The sequence below is a fragment of the Bison bison genome, unplaced genomic scaffold, assembly GCF_000754665.1.
Source record: "Bison bison bison isolate TAMUID 2011002044 unplaced genomic scaffold, Bison_UMD1.0 scf7180017864153, whole genome shotgun sequence".
NCBI lineage: Eukaryota > Metazoa > Chordata > Mammalia > Artiodactyla > Bovidae > Bison > Bison bison.
Window position 1 is genome coordinate 2,362,250 of NW_011494725.1, and position 16,818 is coordinate 2,379,067.

Genomic DNA, 16,818 nt, shown 5'->3' on the forward strand with positions numbered 1-16,818 from the left:
TAAAGTTAGTTTTCCTGTCTTTCTTCACCTTTCTGTGAAGTATCCATAAACATGGCCATGCACCTTCTAGAATCTCCTGGCTCTCTTTCCCAATCCTATATTTATCTGAACTTTTTCTTTTTCCTTTGCTTATAATCCCTGATCTCCTCTGGGGGCTCCATTTCTGGTAGCTTCGCCTCACTGTGGGGCTTGGTCCTAGAAGAGAGCTTCAGCCATTTAGTTTTATGAGCTGACAGGGCCCAGAGGCTGGAACCCCTTCAGCTCTTATAGCAGACCCCTAACACTGAACTCTGGGTTACAGTGTGCAAACCCCTTCCAGTTTCAGGTGCTGGCCCGTGAACTTCCCAGTGAATCCCTCTGTCTCCTTCTCAGCTGGCCCCTTGGCTGTCTCATCCTTCTAGCTCCTCTCACACTGACACTGCATGGATCTTGTAGCTCTAGGAAGTTTTTACCCACCCTCCAGTATTTTGGGTTTCATGTGGCTACACTGTCACCTAGTTTTGTTGTAAATGTTGTGTTTGTTGATGCATTCTATTTGTTGTTTTCATGGGGAAATTTCAAAAAAATGAAAAAACTTTGCAGCTGGATCCACATTCCTAGGAATTCTGCTCACACAGCTTATATGCCTAAGCACTGTATATACTCTTAATTAAAAGCCCTTCCACTCTGTAAGACTCAGATGAAAACCACTAAAACCTTTTATGATGTCTTCTCAGAGCAGCCTTTTATCTGTAGCATTCTATAAAATATAAGCTGATACTTATCCTATCTATAAACATGTACATCACTGTGATATCTACAAATGTTTATCTCAAATCATTAAAGAAGGATCAGCATCATCATTTTGTATTTCCTAACAAGCCCTGTCACACACTCAGGCCTACTACTGTCGTGTAACTCCAGGGTACACCAAGCACACTGTATCTGAGGTTTTCAGGGACATGTTCCGGGGACATGGTTCACACAGAATACAAAGAGAGTGGAGTTCCCTGTAATTCCTGTGCATTGCAGGAAAGCACATCTCTTCCTATTACCCAGTGTATCTCCACAGAACTAATGGAACCAGAGAATACCAATGTTAAAGAAGTCACACATAAAAAATCTACTTTAAGGCATAATACTTGGGCAATTTTGCCCAAGACCACAGCAAATTAAAGATAAAAAACCAGAACACAGGTCTTCTAACTTTGAAAGAAATGGGAACCCACTCCAGTACTCTTGCTTGGAAAATTCCATGGACAAAGAAGCCTGGAAGACTACAGTCCATGGGTCCCAAAGAGCCTGATACACACACACACACACTTCTAATTTTCAGGCTGTTACTCTATCCAAAACTTTTCTAGATCACTCATCAATATGCATTTGTTCAAGATGATTCTAAATATGGTCCTGATAATCCCCTTTCCAGCTACTAAACCCTGCCAGGCTCACAGAGGCTCTTGTCTCAAGCCCTCTACATTCACTGCTCCATCTTCCTGGAACACACTGCCTCTACATGACTCACTGCTGCTCCTTCCTTGGGCTGTGCGCAAACATCACCTTCCCAATGAGGCAAACCCTCCACTGACCACCCATTACTACACTGCTGCCTTCCTTTGGCCTGCGCTCCCAATCCCTTTGCGCTGCTTTACTTTCCCAGGGGAACTTCTTACATTCCATTCACTTGTTCATTTGTCACCTGTGCATACAATCATTACATCTCTCCTCATTAGAATGCAGGCTTCATGGTGGCAGAAATTTTTTTCACTGATGTCTTCATAGAACAGAGAAAAAAGTGGCTGAGAAGATACCAGTTGCTCACTACTTTTTGGATGAAAGAATAAGGAATTTCAAATACCACATGGAGTTTTTTATGCATGTACTACTCTTTTGTAAGTAGTATTACTGTTAACCAAGATAATATTATTAATTATATGGAGATCAAATTTCAAATTGCCCACATCCATTGGATCATAGAAAAAGGGAATTCCAGAAAAACGTCTACTTCAGCTTCACTGACTATGCTAAAGTCTTTGACTGTATGGATCCCAACAAACTGTGGAAAATTCTTAAAGAGGTGGGAATACCAGACTACCTTACCTGTCTCCAGAGAAACCTGTATGCAGGTCAAGAAGCAACAGTTAGAACTGGACATGGAAAAATGGACTGGTTCCAAATTGGGAAAGGAATATATCAAGGCTGTATATTGTCATCCTGCTATTTAACTTATATGCAGAGTACATCATGTGAAATGCTGGGCTGAATGAATCACAAGCTGGAATTAAGACTGTCGGGAGAAATATCAACAACCTCAGATATGATGATACTACTCTAATGGCAGAAAGCAAAGACGAATTAAAGAACCTCTTGATGAGGGTGAAAAAGTTGGCTTAAAATTCAACATTCAAAAAACGAAGATTATAGCATTCAGTCCCATCATTTCATGGCAAATAGATGGGGAAAAAATGGAACAGTGACAGATTTTATTTTCTTGGGCTCCAAAATCACTGCGGATGGTGACTGCAGCCATAAAATTAAAAGACGCTTGCTCCTTGGAAGGAAAGCAATGACAAACCTAGACAGCATATTAAAAAGTAGAGATATACGGACTTTGCTGACAAAGGTCTGTATAGACAAAGCTATGGTTTTTCCAGTAGTCATGTATGGATGTGAGCGCTGGACCATAAAGAAGGCTGAGCGCTGAAGAATTAATGCTTTCAAATTGTGGTATTGGAGAAGACTCTCACAACAAGGAGATTATACCAGTCAATCCTAAAGGAAATCAATCCTGAATATTTTTTGGAAGGACTGATGCTGAAACTCCAACACTCTGGCCACCTGATAAAAAGAGCTGACACACTGGCAAAGACCCTGAAGATGGGAAAAATTGAGGACAGGAGGAGAAAGAGTGACAGAGAATGAGATGATTGGATAGCATCACCGACTCAATGGAAATTAAGTTTGGACGAACTCTGGAAGATAGTGAAGGACAGGGAAGCCTGGCGTGCTGCAGTTCAAGGGATCACAAAGAGTCAGACACAACTTAGTGACTGAACAACAGCAACAGTGGAGCATTCACAACAGGTATGGGGAATTTAGGACTTAGGCATTTGAGTCTAATCTCTTACTTGGTATCTTATATGATCTCAAATTTGTATTTTGACTGAGGTCACAAGCAGACTATTGTGTTGCTCTAAAATATATATTTTTCTTTAATGTACAATGCTTACTGATCAACTTTGTGACTGAATTAATGACAAACTTTTTTAGGGTCATGTTCTAAGCCTAACAGCATTTTGTGCTCAACCTACAGTTTTTCCATCAGCCCACACTCCAGGATTTACAGTTTGTTCCATTAAAAAGAGCTCAATGACCCTCACCTATTTTCACATCAAAAACAGTATTCATTAAACCCCGAGGTTAATGAATGGACAAAATCTTACTGTACTGACTTCTCATGATGTCAGTGGGATCTTTAAAGTTTAGAATGACAATGGCTCCATCTTTAAAGCTGCTATAACTCAAGGGGTGTTGAAAGCTCTAGGAATAGAATATCATACTGTTCCTGAAGACCCCAATCTCCAGAAAAAGTTGAAAAGGCTAATGACATTATTAAAAGACAACCATGTAAGCATCACTTTCACTTTCTTCATTTTCACTTTCTTACTTTGTTTTCTTCCCTGGTGGCTCAGAGGCTAAAGCGTCTGCCTGCAATGTGGGAGACCTGGGTTCGATCCCTGGGTTGGGAAGATCCCCTGGAAAAGGATGGCAACCCACTCCGGTACTCTCGCCTGGAAAATTCCACGGATGGAGAAGCCTGGTAGGCTATAGTCCATGGGGTCGCAGAGTTGGACATGACTGAGCGACTTCACTTTCTTTCTTTTCTAAGCCTAAAAACGTACTAAATTTTTAATCAGTTTTGACTTTCTTATGAAGATGTATCATACTGGTCATTGAATTGAAATTCAAGTAAGAATAACTTTTGTTTCATTACTAGCAGAGCTTTAGCTCATTATCCAATTCCAAGTGAGAGTTAGACCCAAATGCATAAAAATAAATAACCATGCATGCCTGCCCCGTTTATTATTAAACAAACATGATAAATAACTTCAGTTTTGAGGACTGAAACTTAGTTCTTATAAGTTCATTTTCCAAAAACAACTACTTTGTTGTATTAGCAAATCAAGAAAACCAATATACTCCAAGCATGGAATAGCCTCTAACAATTGTCAAAGCGCAAATTAACTTGTCTTCTGCTTCCCAAAGCATATCACTTCTCATGACTGAGATCTTCAAACTCACATCTTGGAAACTCAAATAATTTATGAATAAGCTGAGAAACAATTTAGGCTTAACTTTCTCTAGTGTTCACTGAATCTTCTAATAATACCTGAAGCTTAGATAAATTCTGATGATTTCATGTTCATTTTTGGATTTATAAGGTAATACTCAAATATTCTTGTAAAGATTTCTTAAGAATTCCTCAGAAAGCCATGAAATTTCCAACAAAACAAGCAGAGCTAAATTCTCAATACAATTTTTTTCTTCTCAGAAATTAAATCCACTAAAGAAAGAGTTGAGTTTCCACTTATACAATGAGTAAGATTACTAGTTTTTGGGGGTCTTATTTGGAGAAACTATAATAAAGTGCCATTTATAAAATATTTGCAGCCTTGACTATAATCAACTGTAATAATAAGATACCAGCTCAAAAATTCTTTTCATTTAAACCTCTTTTGTAATACTGCTTTTTAATAACCCTCATAATAGCCGAATTAAAGGACCCCAACAGAAATCATTCATCCCACATAAAACAAACATTGCCTTTTCTTCTTAGCTTTGTTTTACAGGCTACATTATTTCCAGATGACGCTTGAGGGGACTATGGTTTCAAGAATTAGATGCTTAAATAGACAGCTGCTTTCTATTTGCCATGTAAATCAAGGATATATCAAAGAAAATTCCAAATAGTAGACTTCTTTTCTTCCTATTAGGAACTATGAACTCGGGCAGAGAGGGAGAAAAGAAAGGGAAAAACAATAAATAGTTGAGCAAAGAGAAAATTAAAATAATAATTTCTAACAAAGAAAGTTTGAAGAATCTTAGGAAAAGATGATTTTATATTAGCTCTGTACAGCAGCAGGTAAGAATATTTTCACTCCAGTAGGAGGGGGAAGAAGGAAACTGTGCTCACTGGTTTTCACAAATTTATCACACATTGCTACTGAATTTAATATGCATGGGTTATTTTTTCTGTATTCTTTAAACTTCTCTTAGAAAGTTAATTAATCATTGCCAGATTTCAATGCAAACATCCGTTTATAAGGCAGTAGAGGGAACATAAAAGTTATTTAAGTACTTTTCATGATAATTTTAAAAAATCCTTAAAAAGGATATTTTACCGTATTCTATACGAAGGGACAGGACAAATTTCCTCTCTAGGAATAAAGGGCAGTAGTCTTTATTTCAATTCAGGTGTGCTTAAGAGTGAAGGAATTTATTTTTCTCTTTTAAGCAAGAGGGGATTTCTCCAACTCAAATTGTCTTTAGAAGCATTCTCAGAACATTTCTGAAACTCCCAGTTCAGAAATGCATCAAAACCAAATTATAACACAACCAAGAAAATCAGTCTGATTATGTTAAAGTCCTGGTTTTTAATTAGGAAGAAAAAGTGGCAGGGGTGGGTGTGGAGCTTGCTCATTTGCTAGAGGCCTCATTTATTTGATTTTTAAAATCAATTGTTCTGAAGAAGAAACTTTTTGGGACTTAATCCGTGTGGGGCTTGGAATTTACTTACGTTCAGAGCAGTTGTAGGGAAGGTAGTAAGATTTGTAACCTTATTCACAATGTTTGATTCTTGTTTTTTACATTGGTATTGACATTATGAAAGTAACGATTAAGATCTTGATTAAAATTTCATGATCCTCCTTGGAGAACTGATTGATTTTAGGGCTGAAGCAGAGGAGATATGAGATGAGTTGGAGCACTGTGAAGGTTGCAAAAAAAAAAGGTTGATGCATATTCAAAGGGTAGTGGACAAAACCTGAAATGGCTAAAGTTGGAATAACCTGAATAACAAAATAACAACAGTCCTGGATGATAAGAAAATAAGTATCCAGGAGCTTATACTGATAGAAATAAATAACTGCACAGGCAAGAACTTTGGGGAGAGGTGACAACTCTTCCTTGCAGAATTCCATTTATAAATGTAGAGGGAATGAGACAAATAGAAAATCATTCCAAACTCAGTAAAATAATGATGCAGACAAGATTGATCAATGGATGCTAGGATTTGTGGGAAAATGTTTAGGAAAAAACTGAATACTGGCATTGTCTCTAAGTATCTTCCCCTTATACTCTTCCAATATAGTAGAAATATGTAATAATCTAATAAAATATTTCCAGTATAGTGAAAATAACTACTATATAAAAGCATACAGGAATTACAAAGGGAAAATTAGCAAGTTTATAGCCGAGAATATTGGCAGACATCATCCTAGTGATGTGATCAAGTGAAAACATCACCAGTGCGTGTGTGCTAAGTCGCTTCAGTCATGTCTGACTCTCTGCGACCCTACAGACCATAGCTTGTCAGGCTCCTCTGTCCATGGGATTCTCCAGGCAAGAATATTGGAATAGGTGCCGTTTCCTTCTCCAGGGGATCTTTTCAACCCAGAGAATGAAGTCACCGCTCTTACATCCCCTGCATTGGCAGGTGAGTTCTTTACCACTAGTGCCACCTGGGAAACCCAAACATCACCAGTAATATAGACCAACCCCACGTATTCTCTGGAATGATGCTCTGAGAAGGGCATATCACTTCTGTAGTTATCTTTTCCAACAATGTATAACATCAATCTAATCATGAGAAAATGCCAGACAAACCCAAATTGAGGGACATTCTGCAAAATAAATGATTAGTACTCTTCTAAAGTGTATGACACCACCCTTATGGCAGAAAGTGAAGAGGAACTAAAAAGCCTCTTGATGAAAGTGAAAGAGGAGAGTGAAAAAGTTGGCTTAAACCTCAACATTCAGAAAACGAAGATCACGGCATCTGGTCCCATCACTTCATGGCAAATAGATGGGGAAACAGTGGGAACAGTGTCAGACGTTATTTTTGGGGGCTCCAAAATCACTGCAGATGGTGACTGCAGCCATGAGATTAAAAGACGCTTACTCCTTGGAAGGAAAGTTATGACCAACCTAGATAGCATATTCAAAAGCAGAGACATGACTTTGCCAACAAAGGTCCGTCTAGTCAAGGCTATGGTTTTTCCAGTGGTCATGTATAGATTTGAGAGTTGGACTGTGAAGAAAGCTGAGTGCCAAAGAATTGATGCTTTTGAACTGTGGTGTTGGAGAAGACTCTTGAGAGTCCCTTGGACTGCAAGGAGATCCAACCAGTCCATTCTGAAGGAGATCAGCCCTGGGATTTCTGTGGAGGGAATGATGCTAAAGCTGAAACTCCAGTACTTTGGCCACCTCATGCGAAGAGCTGACTCATTGGAAAAGACTCTGATGCTGGGAGGGATTGGGGGCAGGAGGAGAACTGGACGACAAAGGATGAGATGGCTGGATGGTATCACCAACTCGATGCACATGAGTTTGAGTGAACTCTGGGAGTTGGTGATGGACAGGGAGGCCTGGTGTGCTGTAATTCATGGGGTCGCAAAGAGTCAGACACGACTGAGTGACTGAACTGAACTGAAAGTGTCAACGGTCATGATATCCAAGGAAAGACTAAGGAAACATGACAACAAAATGCAATGTAGGATCCTGGACTAGATACCAGAAAAGAATAAGGGCAATAGTGTTAAAACTGGTAAAATTCAAATGAGGTATGTGTTTTAGTTAACAGTATTGTACCAAGGTTAATTTCTTAGTTTTGAAAAATGTTCTATGGTTACATAAGATATTTACAAAGGGGAAAGCTGGTGAAGGCTATATGGAAATGGGGAACACATATACACCCATGGCCGATTCACATGAATGTACAGCAAAAACCACAATATTATAAAGTAATTAGCCTCCAATTAAAATAAAAAAAAGTAAAATCTTTTGTAAGTCTAAAATTATATGAAAATAATAAAGAAAGAAAGGACTGACGGAGGGAAAAAGGAGAGAAGGGAGGGGCAAATAAGTCATAAACATGACAAAAACGTAAAGATCTTTATCTAAAAAGAAAAGTATAAGGTATTAAGTTCTATTTTTCCTTCTTTTCAGTCTAACTCCCCATAGGTAAACACTATTTAATATTTTCTTATGCATTATTCCATAAAAATTAAATGCATACTTTCAATCATACATGTACATGTAACCTATATACTACAAAGTATGGTTTTCTGTTTTTTTCTACCAAATAAAGTGTTATGGATATATTTTCATATAAATCTATATGGATTGAATTTGTTTTAAAAAATGTCTGAAAAATACTGCATTGGATAAACTTAAACTTTAATCAGTTCCCTAAAGATAGATTTTTTCCCCTTATTTCCATATTTTTGATCTTAAACCAGGACGAAAAATATGGCACTAACAGTAAAGAATCCACCTGCAATGCAGAAGACATAAAAGATGCAGGTTCAATCCCAGGAAGATTCTCTGGAGGAGGAAATGGCAACCCACTGCAATATTCTTAACTGGAAAATTCCATGAACAGAGGAATCTGGCAGTCCATGGGGTTGCAAAGACACATGACCGACTGAACACACTTGTGTAAATATTAACTTTTTCAGAGTATAAAATTAATTTTCTAAATCCACTCTCATGCCACAATGCCAGCCAAGCTGCTATCTATATGTTATTACACTCAGCAAACAGTTATTTTCTTTCCACGGTGCTCCAAGTACTACTTTTTTTAAACGGCTTCATTGAGATAACACCCACAACCATGCGCACGTACGAGTGCACGGGCGTGCAGTCATGCCCACCTCTCTGTGACCCCATGGGTAGCAGCCCGCCAGGCTCCTCTGTCCATGGGATTTCCCAGGCAAGAATACTGAAGTGGGTTGCCATTTCCTCCTCTGGGGGATCTTCCCAACCCAGGGATCGAACCCGAGTCTCCTGTATCAGCAGGCAGATTCTTTACCACCGAGCCACCTGTGAAGCCTTCACAACCATGTACTTTGTTAATTTAAATGTACAATTTAACAGTTGTTAGTACATTCAGAATTGTGCAACCATCACCACAATCTAATTTTCAAACATTTTTATCATTCCTGAAAGAAACCCTGAACCATCAGCAGTCACTGGCCATCCTGCATCAGATCATGGATTTTTTCCAATAAATATAGTCGGCTCTCCACAGTCTCAGGTTTTACTTCTGTGGATTTAACCAGCCTTGGATAGAAATTTCTATCCGTGGTTGGGTAAATCTGAGGATATATATGGAGGGCTGACTGTACTATACCACTTTATATAAGGGACATGAGCATCCTTGGATCTTGGTATATGTGAGGGCTCTTAAAACCAATCCCCCCCAGACATTGAGAGACAACATTTACTATGTTTCTTCCTATATGTGCAGCTTATGATAAAGTTTGACTCATGAATTAGGTACTAGAAGAGAATATCCAAATTGCTAGCATCACTACTCTTGTACTTTAGGGTCATTAAGCAAAAGAAGGGTTATTTAAACACACGCACTGCTCTCCTGCAACAGGCAGCTGATAATCTGGATGGCTACTATGTGACTAATGGTCGGGATATGCTGGACAAAGGGATGATTCATGTCCCAGGCAGGATGGAGCTGGACATCGAGAGATGTCATCATGCTTCTCAGAATGGTGTGAAACGTAAAACTATCAACTGCTTATTTCTGGAATTCTCCATTTAATATTTTTGGACTGCAGTTGACTGTGGGTAAATGAAACCTTGGAAAGCAAAATTGGGGCTAAGAGGGGGATGACTGTACTTGCTTAGCAAGTTGATGATAAACCCTTAGTTACTATTTCTACATCTGGGGATTTTTCTGACCTGGCTCCTTACTATTTTTGGCCAGGGTCTTTTTGGCTTGTGCCTTTGCATTTATGTTTGGAATGAGGTGGGAAAGTGGATCCTATGAAAAGGTTAAAAATTTCTTTGATGATCACATGGCAATATAATTTGTTTCCTTAAGATTCCACCTAGAATAAACTAGTCATCTCAACTAGTTGCCAAGATAATCGTTAGAAATTAGGGAAACAATGTTTACATGTAATTGTGACAACAGTCCTAATTAAAAGCTACAGTTACATTTAAAAAGCAGCTACAATTCATTTATTATTTTTGTTTCACTGCCTATATTCAGGTTGTGTTTTATATGACCAAAGTTATTTTAGAGGTTTATTCTTTTCTTTTTTTCTTTTTTGGCTGAGTGTTGAAGCAAGTTGGATCTTAGTTCCCTGACTGGGGATGGACCTGTACCCCCAGCAGTGGAAGTGCAGAGTCTTAACCACTGGACTGCCAGAGAAGTCCCTAGGGGTTAATTCTTATGAAAATAGTGTTGAAAGATTCTTCTCTAACAATTCTCTCATGTCTTTTTAGTCGCTGAATTACATTTTATGAAACTCTGACATAAAGACACCCAGAGTCAGCCAAGCCAACTGAATGTCACCAGCCTTCCCAAATGCCTCAATCACTCTCTGCCCAGCTATCACTGCAGTGAGCATTCTCTCTCCCCACGGAGAGCTCAACTGCAATTTTTGTTTTATTTTCCCTTAAGCAGTCAGGGCATTTCCTCATTATCTAGAAGCTGGCTGAAGGTTTCAGGTTTCCCCTGAGAGGTTCAGACAAAATGGCTGTACTAAAGTACTCATGTTAATGTTTTCATAACATGCTATTTGTTTTCTATGCTGTTACTCAATTGACTGGTGAATTATACAGTATAATGACAATAAACTTTTCTTAATAAACTCAGAAATCTCTAGGTAGTCTGAAAGTACTCTATGTACTCCAGTGAGAAGAAAAACAAATCCTTATTTTTATGCACGTATTCAAACTCTCTGCTAATATAGTTCTCTCGGTCCTGGTGTAGAAAGTATACATCTGGGAATTCACTGCTGCATTAAGGCCCTTTCATTTTCCTTTTCCGTCTTTTACAAACAAGTGTTCTAATGCATTCATTGAGGACACAGAATTTTATGTGGTTGTTGGCAAAGACACTTAACAAGTGAAATTTCTGGGGAAGAAAAAGGGAACATAATTTATTCGTCCAATTAATGGCCAAGTTAAAAGAGAACGATAATGAGAACATGATTTCAAAAGTTCACGCTCTCATACATAGTGTTTTGAGCAATGAGAATGACCAATAAAACATGAGTTGTCACCAAGAAGAACTACCACAGCACTTACTTTTGAGGTTGCTACTGTTTTCTTTAGTCACCTTTCAGTCTAGTGGCAGGGGGGGGGATTCACAATCATCTGTACTACAACTGAATCAGTGTTACCCACCCTCTTCACTTAGCTCTAAGCAAAGGCACCAAAATTCAAGTTCATAAACCTATCTGAAAAACACTGTGATTTGCAGTCTCATACATATAAATGTTAAAATAAGACTGTCAATGACAGTTTCATATGGAATTTTCCTTGTATTTCTAGAAAGCAGATGCTTCAAGAAGTTCCTTTTTATTAACACTTAGTGAAAATTTCATGCAAGAGGAAAACAAGGACTCTAAAAACTGTACAGTTCAATAGCAGACTTCATATATCCATTATGAGTTCTGCTTGTGCGTTCACTGCATAATCACCTCCATAACTGGCAAATGCTATTAAATATGACCCATTTTCTCAAAGAAAATATCAATTTTCAGGCCTCTGATTAAAGGAGAATACTATTAGGGCAACCTCAGCATACACATTCAACACATTTTGTGTGGAATGAAACAACAGGAATACTATATAAATCAAATTATACATGTATAAAAATGACAAAACATTCACAGATGAACAAAATTCATATTCTTAATAAACATAACCCTATTGCCACTCTGGCCCCAAATGTGGATTCTAAGGAGTAAGTATAAAGATTTACTTTTCTTATAACAAGTTATGACAAGAGAAGAATTAAATTAGCCATAATGCTCATTTTTTTCAAAAAGATGAGAATATTCAGCTAGCAGGAAAATTTTAAAAGATAGTGTTTTTTTTTTTAAGAGAGAAGTACTTTGGAATTTCAAACTTAATACCTTAATGGGATGACAGATCATAACATCTTTCTCACACACACACTAAATAAATAAATATAAGAGAAGAAAAACAGCGCCAGTCAGGTTGTGGCTGCACATAGCTATCTCTGTTTATCAGTGTCTGATATCCGGACTGGGTGCTGTTCCCACAGTCTCGTATCAGCACAACCATTTAGAAATGAAACAAACCACAGCAGGAAACAAGCAAAACAACTCTCTGGCTGTCTGGTACACATCACCACTTCAAACTCAGAATACAAAAATTTTCTGCTCAAGTTTCTGAATATCGACTTTAAGTTGTCCCCAGATAAACAAATAGGGAGGTTCTTATTAGAACTGGATGAACTATCTCTGTGACTCGTGACATGAAAGTTTTTCGTAGTCTCATCTAAGCATGCTCCACAATATAAGAAGTGTCATGGACAATGCTGCTGTCCTAAAGGAACCCACATGACAGGTTCGCCTTCTCACTCCACAGTGCTCTTCCCTGGGCTGCGTCTATTCTATTCTGTCATCATCCTCTGCAGTCAGGTGGTAATAACCTCTTCATCTTTAAAAGCAGGGGGAACAAATGCCACATGTTACTGCTGTTCTCTGCTGACCACGACTGACGAGACCAGGGCAGACACCCTGGACGAGAACCCCCGCAGAGCCAGTTAGATTCTCTCTCTCCCAGGACTTGAGAATTAGAGGACTCTGAACAGTCAGCAAAAGGCATGACTCTCACTAAAACACATTAAGGGTTGGGAGGGAAGTGGGGTGGGAGGAGGGGTGAAGGTTGCTATTTCAGACAGCAACTATAGAAAAGGGGCCTACGGGACGCAGCAGCAGAATAAATCTGAAGCAAAAAGAAGCAGATAACAAAACTAAATGTCCAGAAAGACAGGCTATTTTGAAGAATCCAATGGCTTTTCAATTTTAGGTTCTTGTTCTCTGAAATCCAGGTGTGTATCTTCCCCGTGAGTTTAGTGAGAAACCACTGCATACTTCTTACAAAATTCCTCCTTTCGTTTCTCTGTAATTAGTTTGGGTGGCCTTCCTGACTAAGGTAATAAGATTCCTAATTATTAACAATCATTGATTTAGGTTTGACTTTCTTCAACCACGTGTTAATAATCTTTGAAAAAACTTTTTCCCTTGATTTGAAATGTTTCTTCTTTATTTTCTATTACAGGTTTCTTAGTGGTCAAGAACAGTCAGAACTTGGGAAGAGGGGGAATTGTTATTTTTTAATTTAGCAATGAAAGGAAAAATTTTTTATTGACAAGGTAACTACTTACATAATCTGGTAGAGGAACATCATTGGAACTCAGCGAACCTCTCAAGGACTGTGTGGCTTGTTCCAGAACTTTGTTGTGTTTTTTCGACAGCAAGGAAAACAAGCTGAAAAAACAAACAAAAGCCCAATTATAGTAAAAGAACTAAGTGTCTCCTTTCATAGGTTTTATATGGAATTATATAATTACACAGAATGTCAATTATTTCAAAATATACTTGTAATTGATTATTTTTTATGTCTGTGTGAACAGCAAGATTAACAATACTATTGATATAATAAATGATAAAGTGAAAAGAATGTTTAAATTCTAAGGGCTCTAAAAAATAAAAGTTTTCCAGTTTAAGACCGTATTTCAAGCACAAGAGAAACTTTCAGAAGATTACTATCATGGAAAGAACAGTGGACAGAAATTTAGAAAATCTGGGACATGAACTGACTTTAGGAGTAACTCAGAGTGCATACTCTGTTACAAATCACTTGAGCTTGCTGTATCTCAATTTTCTCATCTTTCAAATAAGTGTATTAGATTATTTCTCTAGCATAATATAGAGTCCACGATTCTATATTATGGCTTTATATTCTTATTTCTCAAAAAGACTGACTTTCAATATTGTATTATAAGATTTTGCTTCTGGCCATGATGGATTAACTGGTACTGAATAACTTGCCTGTGTAAACAACTAAAAACTGAACAAAATATACGAAATAACTGCTTTCAGATGCTCAACAACAACTGAATACAGGATTATGATCCCTAAAATAAGAGAGATCCACAGTGTTGTGTTAGTCGCTCAGTTGTGTCTGACTCTTTAGGACCCCATGGACTGTAGCCCACCTGGCTCCTCTGCCTATGGAATTCTCTAGGCAAGAATACTGCAGAGGGTAGCCATTCCATTCTCCAGGGGATCTTACTGACACACGGACTGAACCCAGGTCTCTGCACTGCAGGTAGTTCTTTACCATCTGAGCCACTAGGGGAGCCTTTTGGGGGGCCCATGTGATTCATTACCTAGAAAGTGAGTTTCTATTCAGAGGAACATTTTAGACTGTGGCTCAGAAAGCTGGGGCCCAAGCAGTGCCCAAGAGTATTGCACTGAGAAGACAGATATGAATCTGGGGCTTCTGTGGCAGCTGGAATTTGCAGAGTAGATTGTTAGACTGGAGGGAACTGCAAGAGGGAGGTCCAAAACCTGCTTCAATGTCAATTCTTGAGTGTTTGGCTAAATACTATGCTGTGCTGTGCAAAGACAGACCTCACATGACAGTGAACCACCATTCAGGAGGCATAAACCAAACGGAGACTTTGGAAATCACCAAAGATTGGAGGTATGCTGAAGTTCCAACCTGTCAGAGTGGAGATAACACTCAGGTGAACTCTTGGAAAGATGATGTTTTAGGAGTAGTATTCTAACCAAAAGTAAAGATTATTCTAAGATGGATCCTAACAGAACTAAGTGAGCTATGTTCAAAGTATAAAACAAACTTACATTAAATATAAATGGATTAAACCTCTTGGTTAAATGACAAGAGATTGTCAGACTAGGTAAAAAACTAAACGCAAAAACATGCTGTTTATAAGAGCCACACTTGTAAATTTGAAGATACAGATAAGTGAACAGTAAAATGGTTCAAAAGAGATATTGTTTAATACAAACAATAATCATAAGAAAGGTGGAATGGCTATATTAATATTAGACAAAGTAGGTTTAAGGATAAGATTATTACTAGAGATAAAGAGAGAAATTTTATAGTGATGAATTTACCAAGAAGCTGTAACAGCCATAAATGTGTATATACCAAATAACAAGAGTTTCAAATATATTTAAGTATATGATCCTAATATTACATCTACTATATCTAATGAAAAAAGAATTCCTCTTTGGGCTAGACAATGGGTTAAAAATAAAGACACTTCTGATTCCATGTACTTTTCCATATAAGTATGGCTTGTAGTATCTTTTTTAAGGCCTGAAACATTACTCTAGTATTTCTTAGTGGTATCTTTCTAAATAGAATATTGATCTGAATATCAATTTAGGAAAATACCTAACTATTTCAGATGGTTTAAATGGGATAATTACTAAAAACAAGACTACTAAGTATTCTTTCCAGATTATTAACTAACATTAAAATGTTAAAAAATGAAAAAGTTTCTTAACACTTATGGGTAATGCTGGATGTGCACAAAGAAAATGTAACAAAGCCAAGAATATTCTCTAGATTCATATTCAAATACTGCCAGAAAATCTGTGAAACAATTACTGGGTGAATAAGTGTGAAATCATGTAACACTGATCAAGCACATGTTGATGAAGAGAGATTTCTGTGAAATGGAATAGTCCTGTAAAAGTTTCATGAAGGGGTTAGACTTTACATAAAGTCTTGATGAGGAAAAAACATCCATGCAAGAAGACAGAGAAGGCATTTCCAAACAGAAGGCAAAGCACAGAGGCAAAACAGGGGACAGTGAGAAGAGTGAAGAGGAAGTGTGTAAAGTAGGAAAAAGACTCAATCTGTAAGGGTCTGTGCATTGTTTCTGTCATTTTATTTTTATGGGTCTTCTTTATTTGAGTTTTAGCTTTGCCTTGTTTTTTCTTTTTCCAGATTAAAAGTAAACATCATGCTTTTTCCTCACATTCACTCCCATGACCCACTGGTAACAAATGTTAGCAGTTTATTGTCTATGATTCCAGAAATGTTATATTCATCAAAGGATGTATAGGAATGAACACTGTACATATACATCCATGCTTTTTAATTCACAAAATAGGTATTGCTCTGTATCTTGTACTTTTTCTACTTAATAATACAATCTTTGATTCATTCAATAAAACATATATTGACTGTTAGTTAACTGATATCCAAGCATATGTATAAACCACATTTTGACTAATCCATTAGAAAAGTATCATTGCAAAGTTTACAATTTTTTGTATCATAAACAGCACTGCAGTGAACACTCCTGTACATAATTTTTGGCATACCTGAGATGAGACTGACTATAGGATAAAGTCAAACTGCTGAGTAAAAGAATAATTGAACATATTACTGAACTGCAAGGTGTATATATTCTTAAAAATACAAATTATTTTTCAGGCAATGAGAATTAAGAGATAAAAATATGTTGAAATAGTGTATAAAGCACATTCACAAGGAAATGCATAAAAGGGGGAAATTAGTAAGATTCATCTAATTAGTTAGTATGTTGTTATGTTAACTCACTTCAGTTGTGTCTGACTCTTTCCAACCCTATGGACTATAGCTTGCCAGCTTCCTCTAACCACAGGATTCTCTACGCAAGAATACTGGAATGGGTTGGCATTTCCCCCTCCAGGGGATTTTCTTGACCCAGGGATCAAACCCATGTCTCTTATGTCTCCTGCATTGGCAGGC

At 37.6% G+C, this 16,818-nt stretch overlaps 1 protein-coding gene across 1 annotated transcript in view; it reads right to left on the minus strand.

The window, feature by feature from the left end:
* Positions 1–16,818, minus strand: part of DYM (dymeclin) — a 327,946-nt gene that overhangs the window by 118,745 nt on the left and 192,383 nt on the right. Inside the window, exon 9 of the mRNA XM_010840966.1 lies at positions 13,427–13,529. Within this exon, the coding sequence (XP_010839268.1) occupies positions 13,427–13,529 (103 nt within the window). The remainder of the gene's footprint in view (positions 1–13,426; positions 13,530–16,818) is intronic.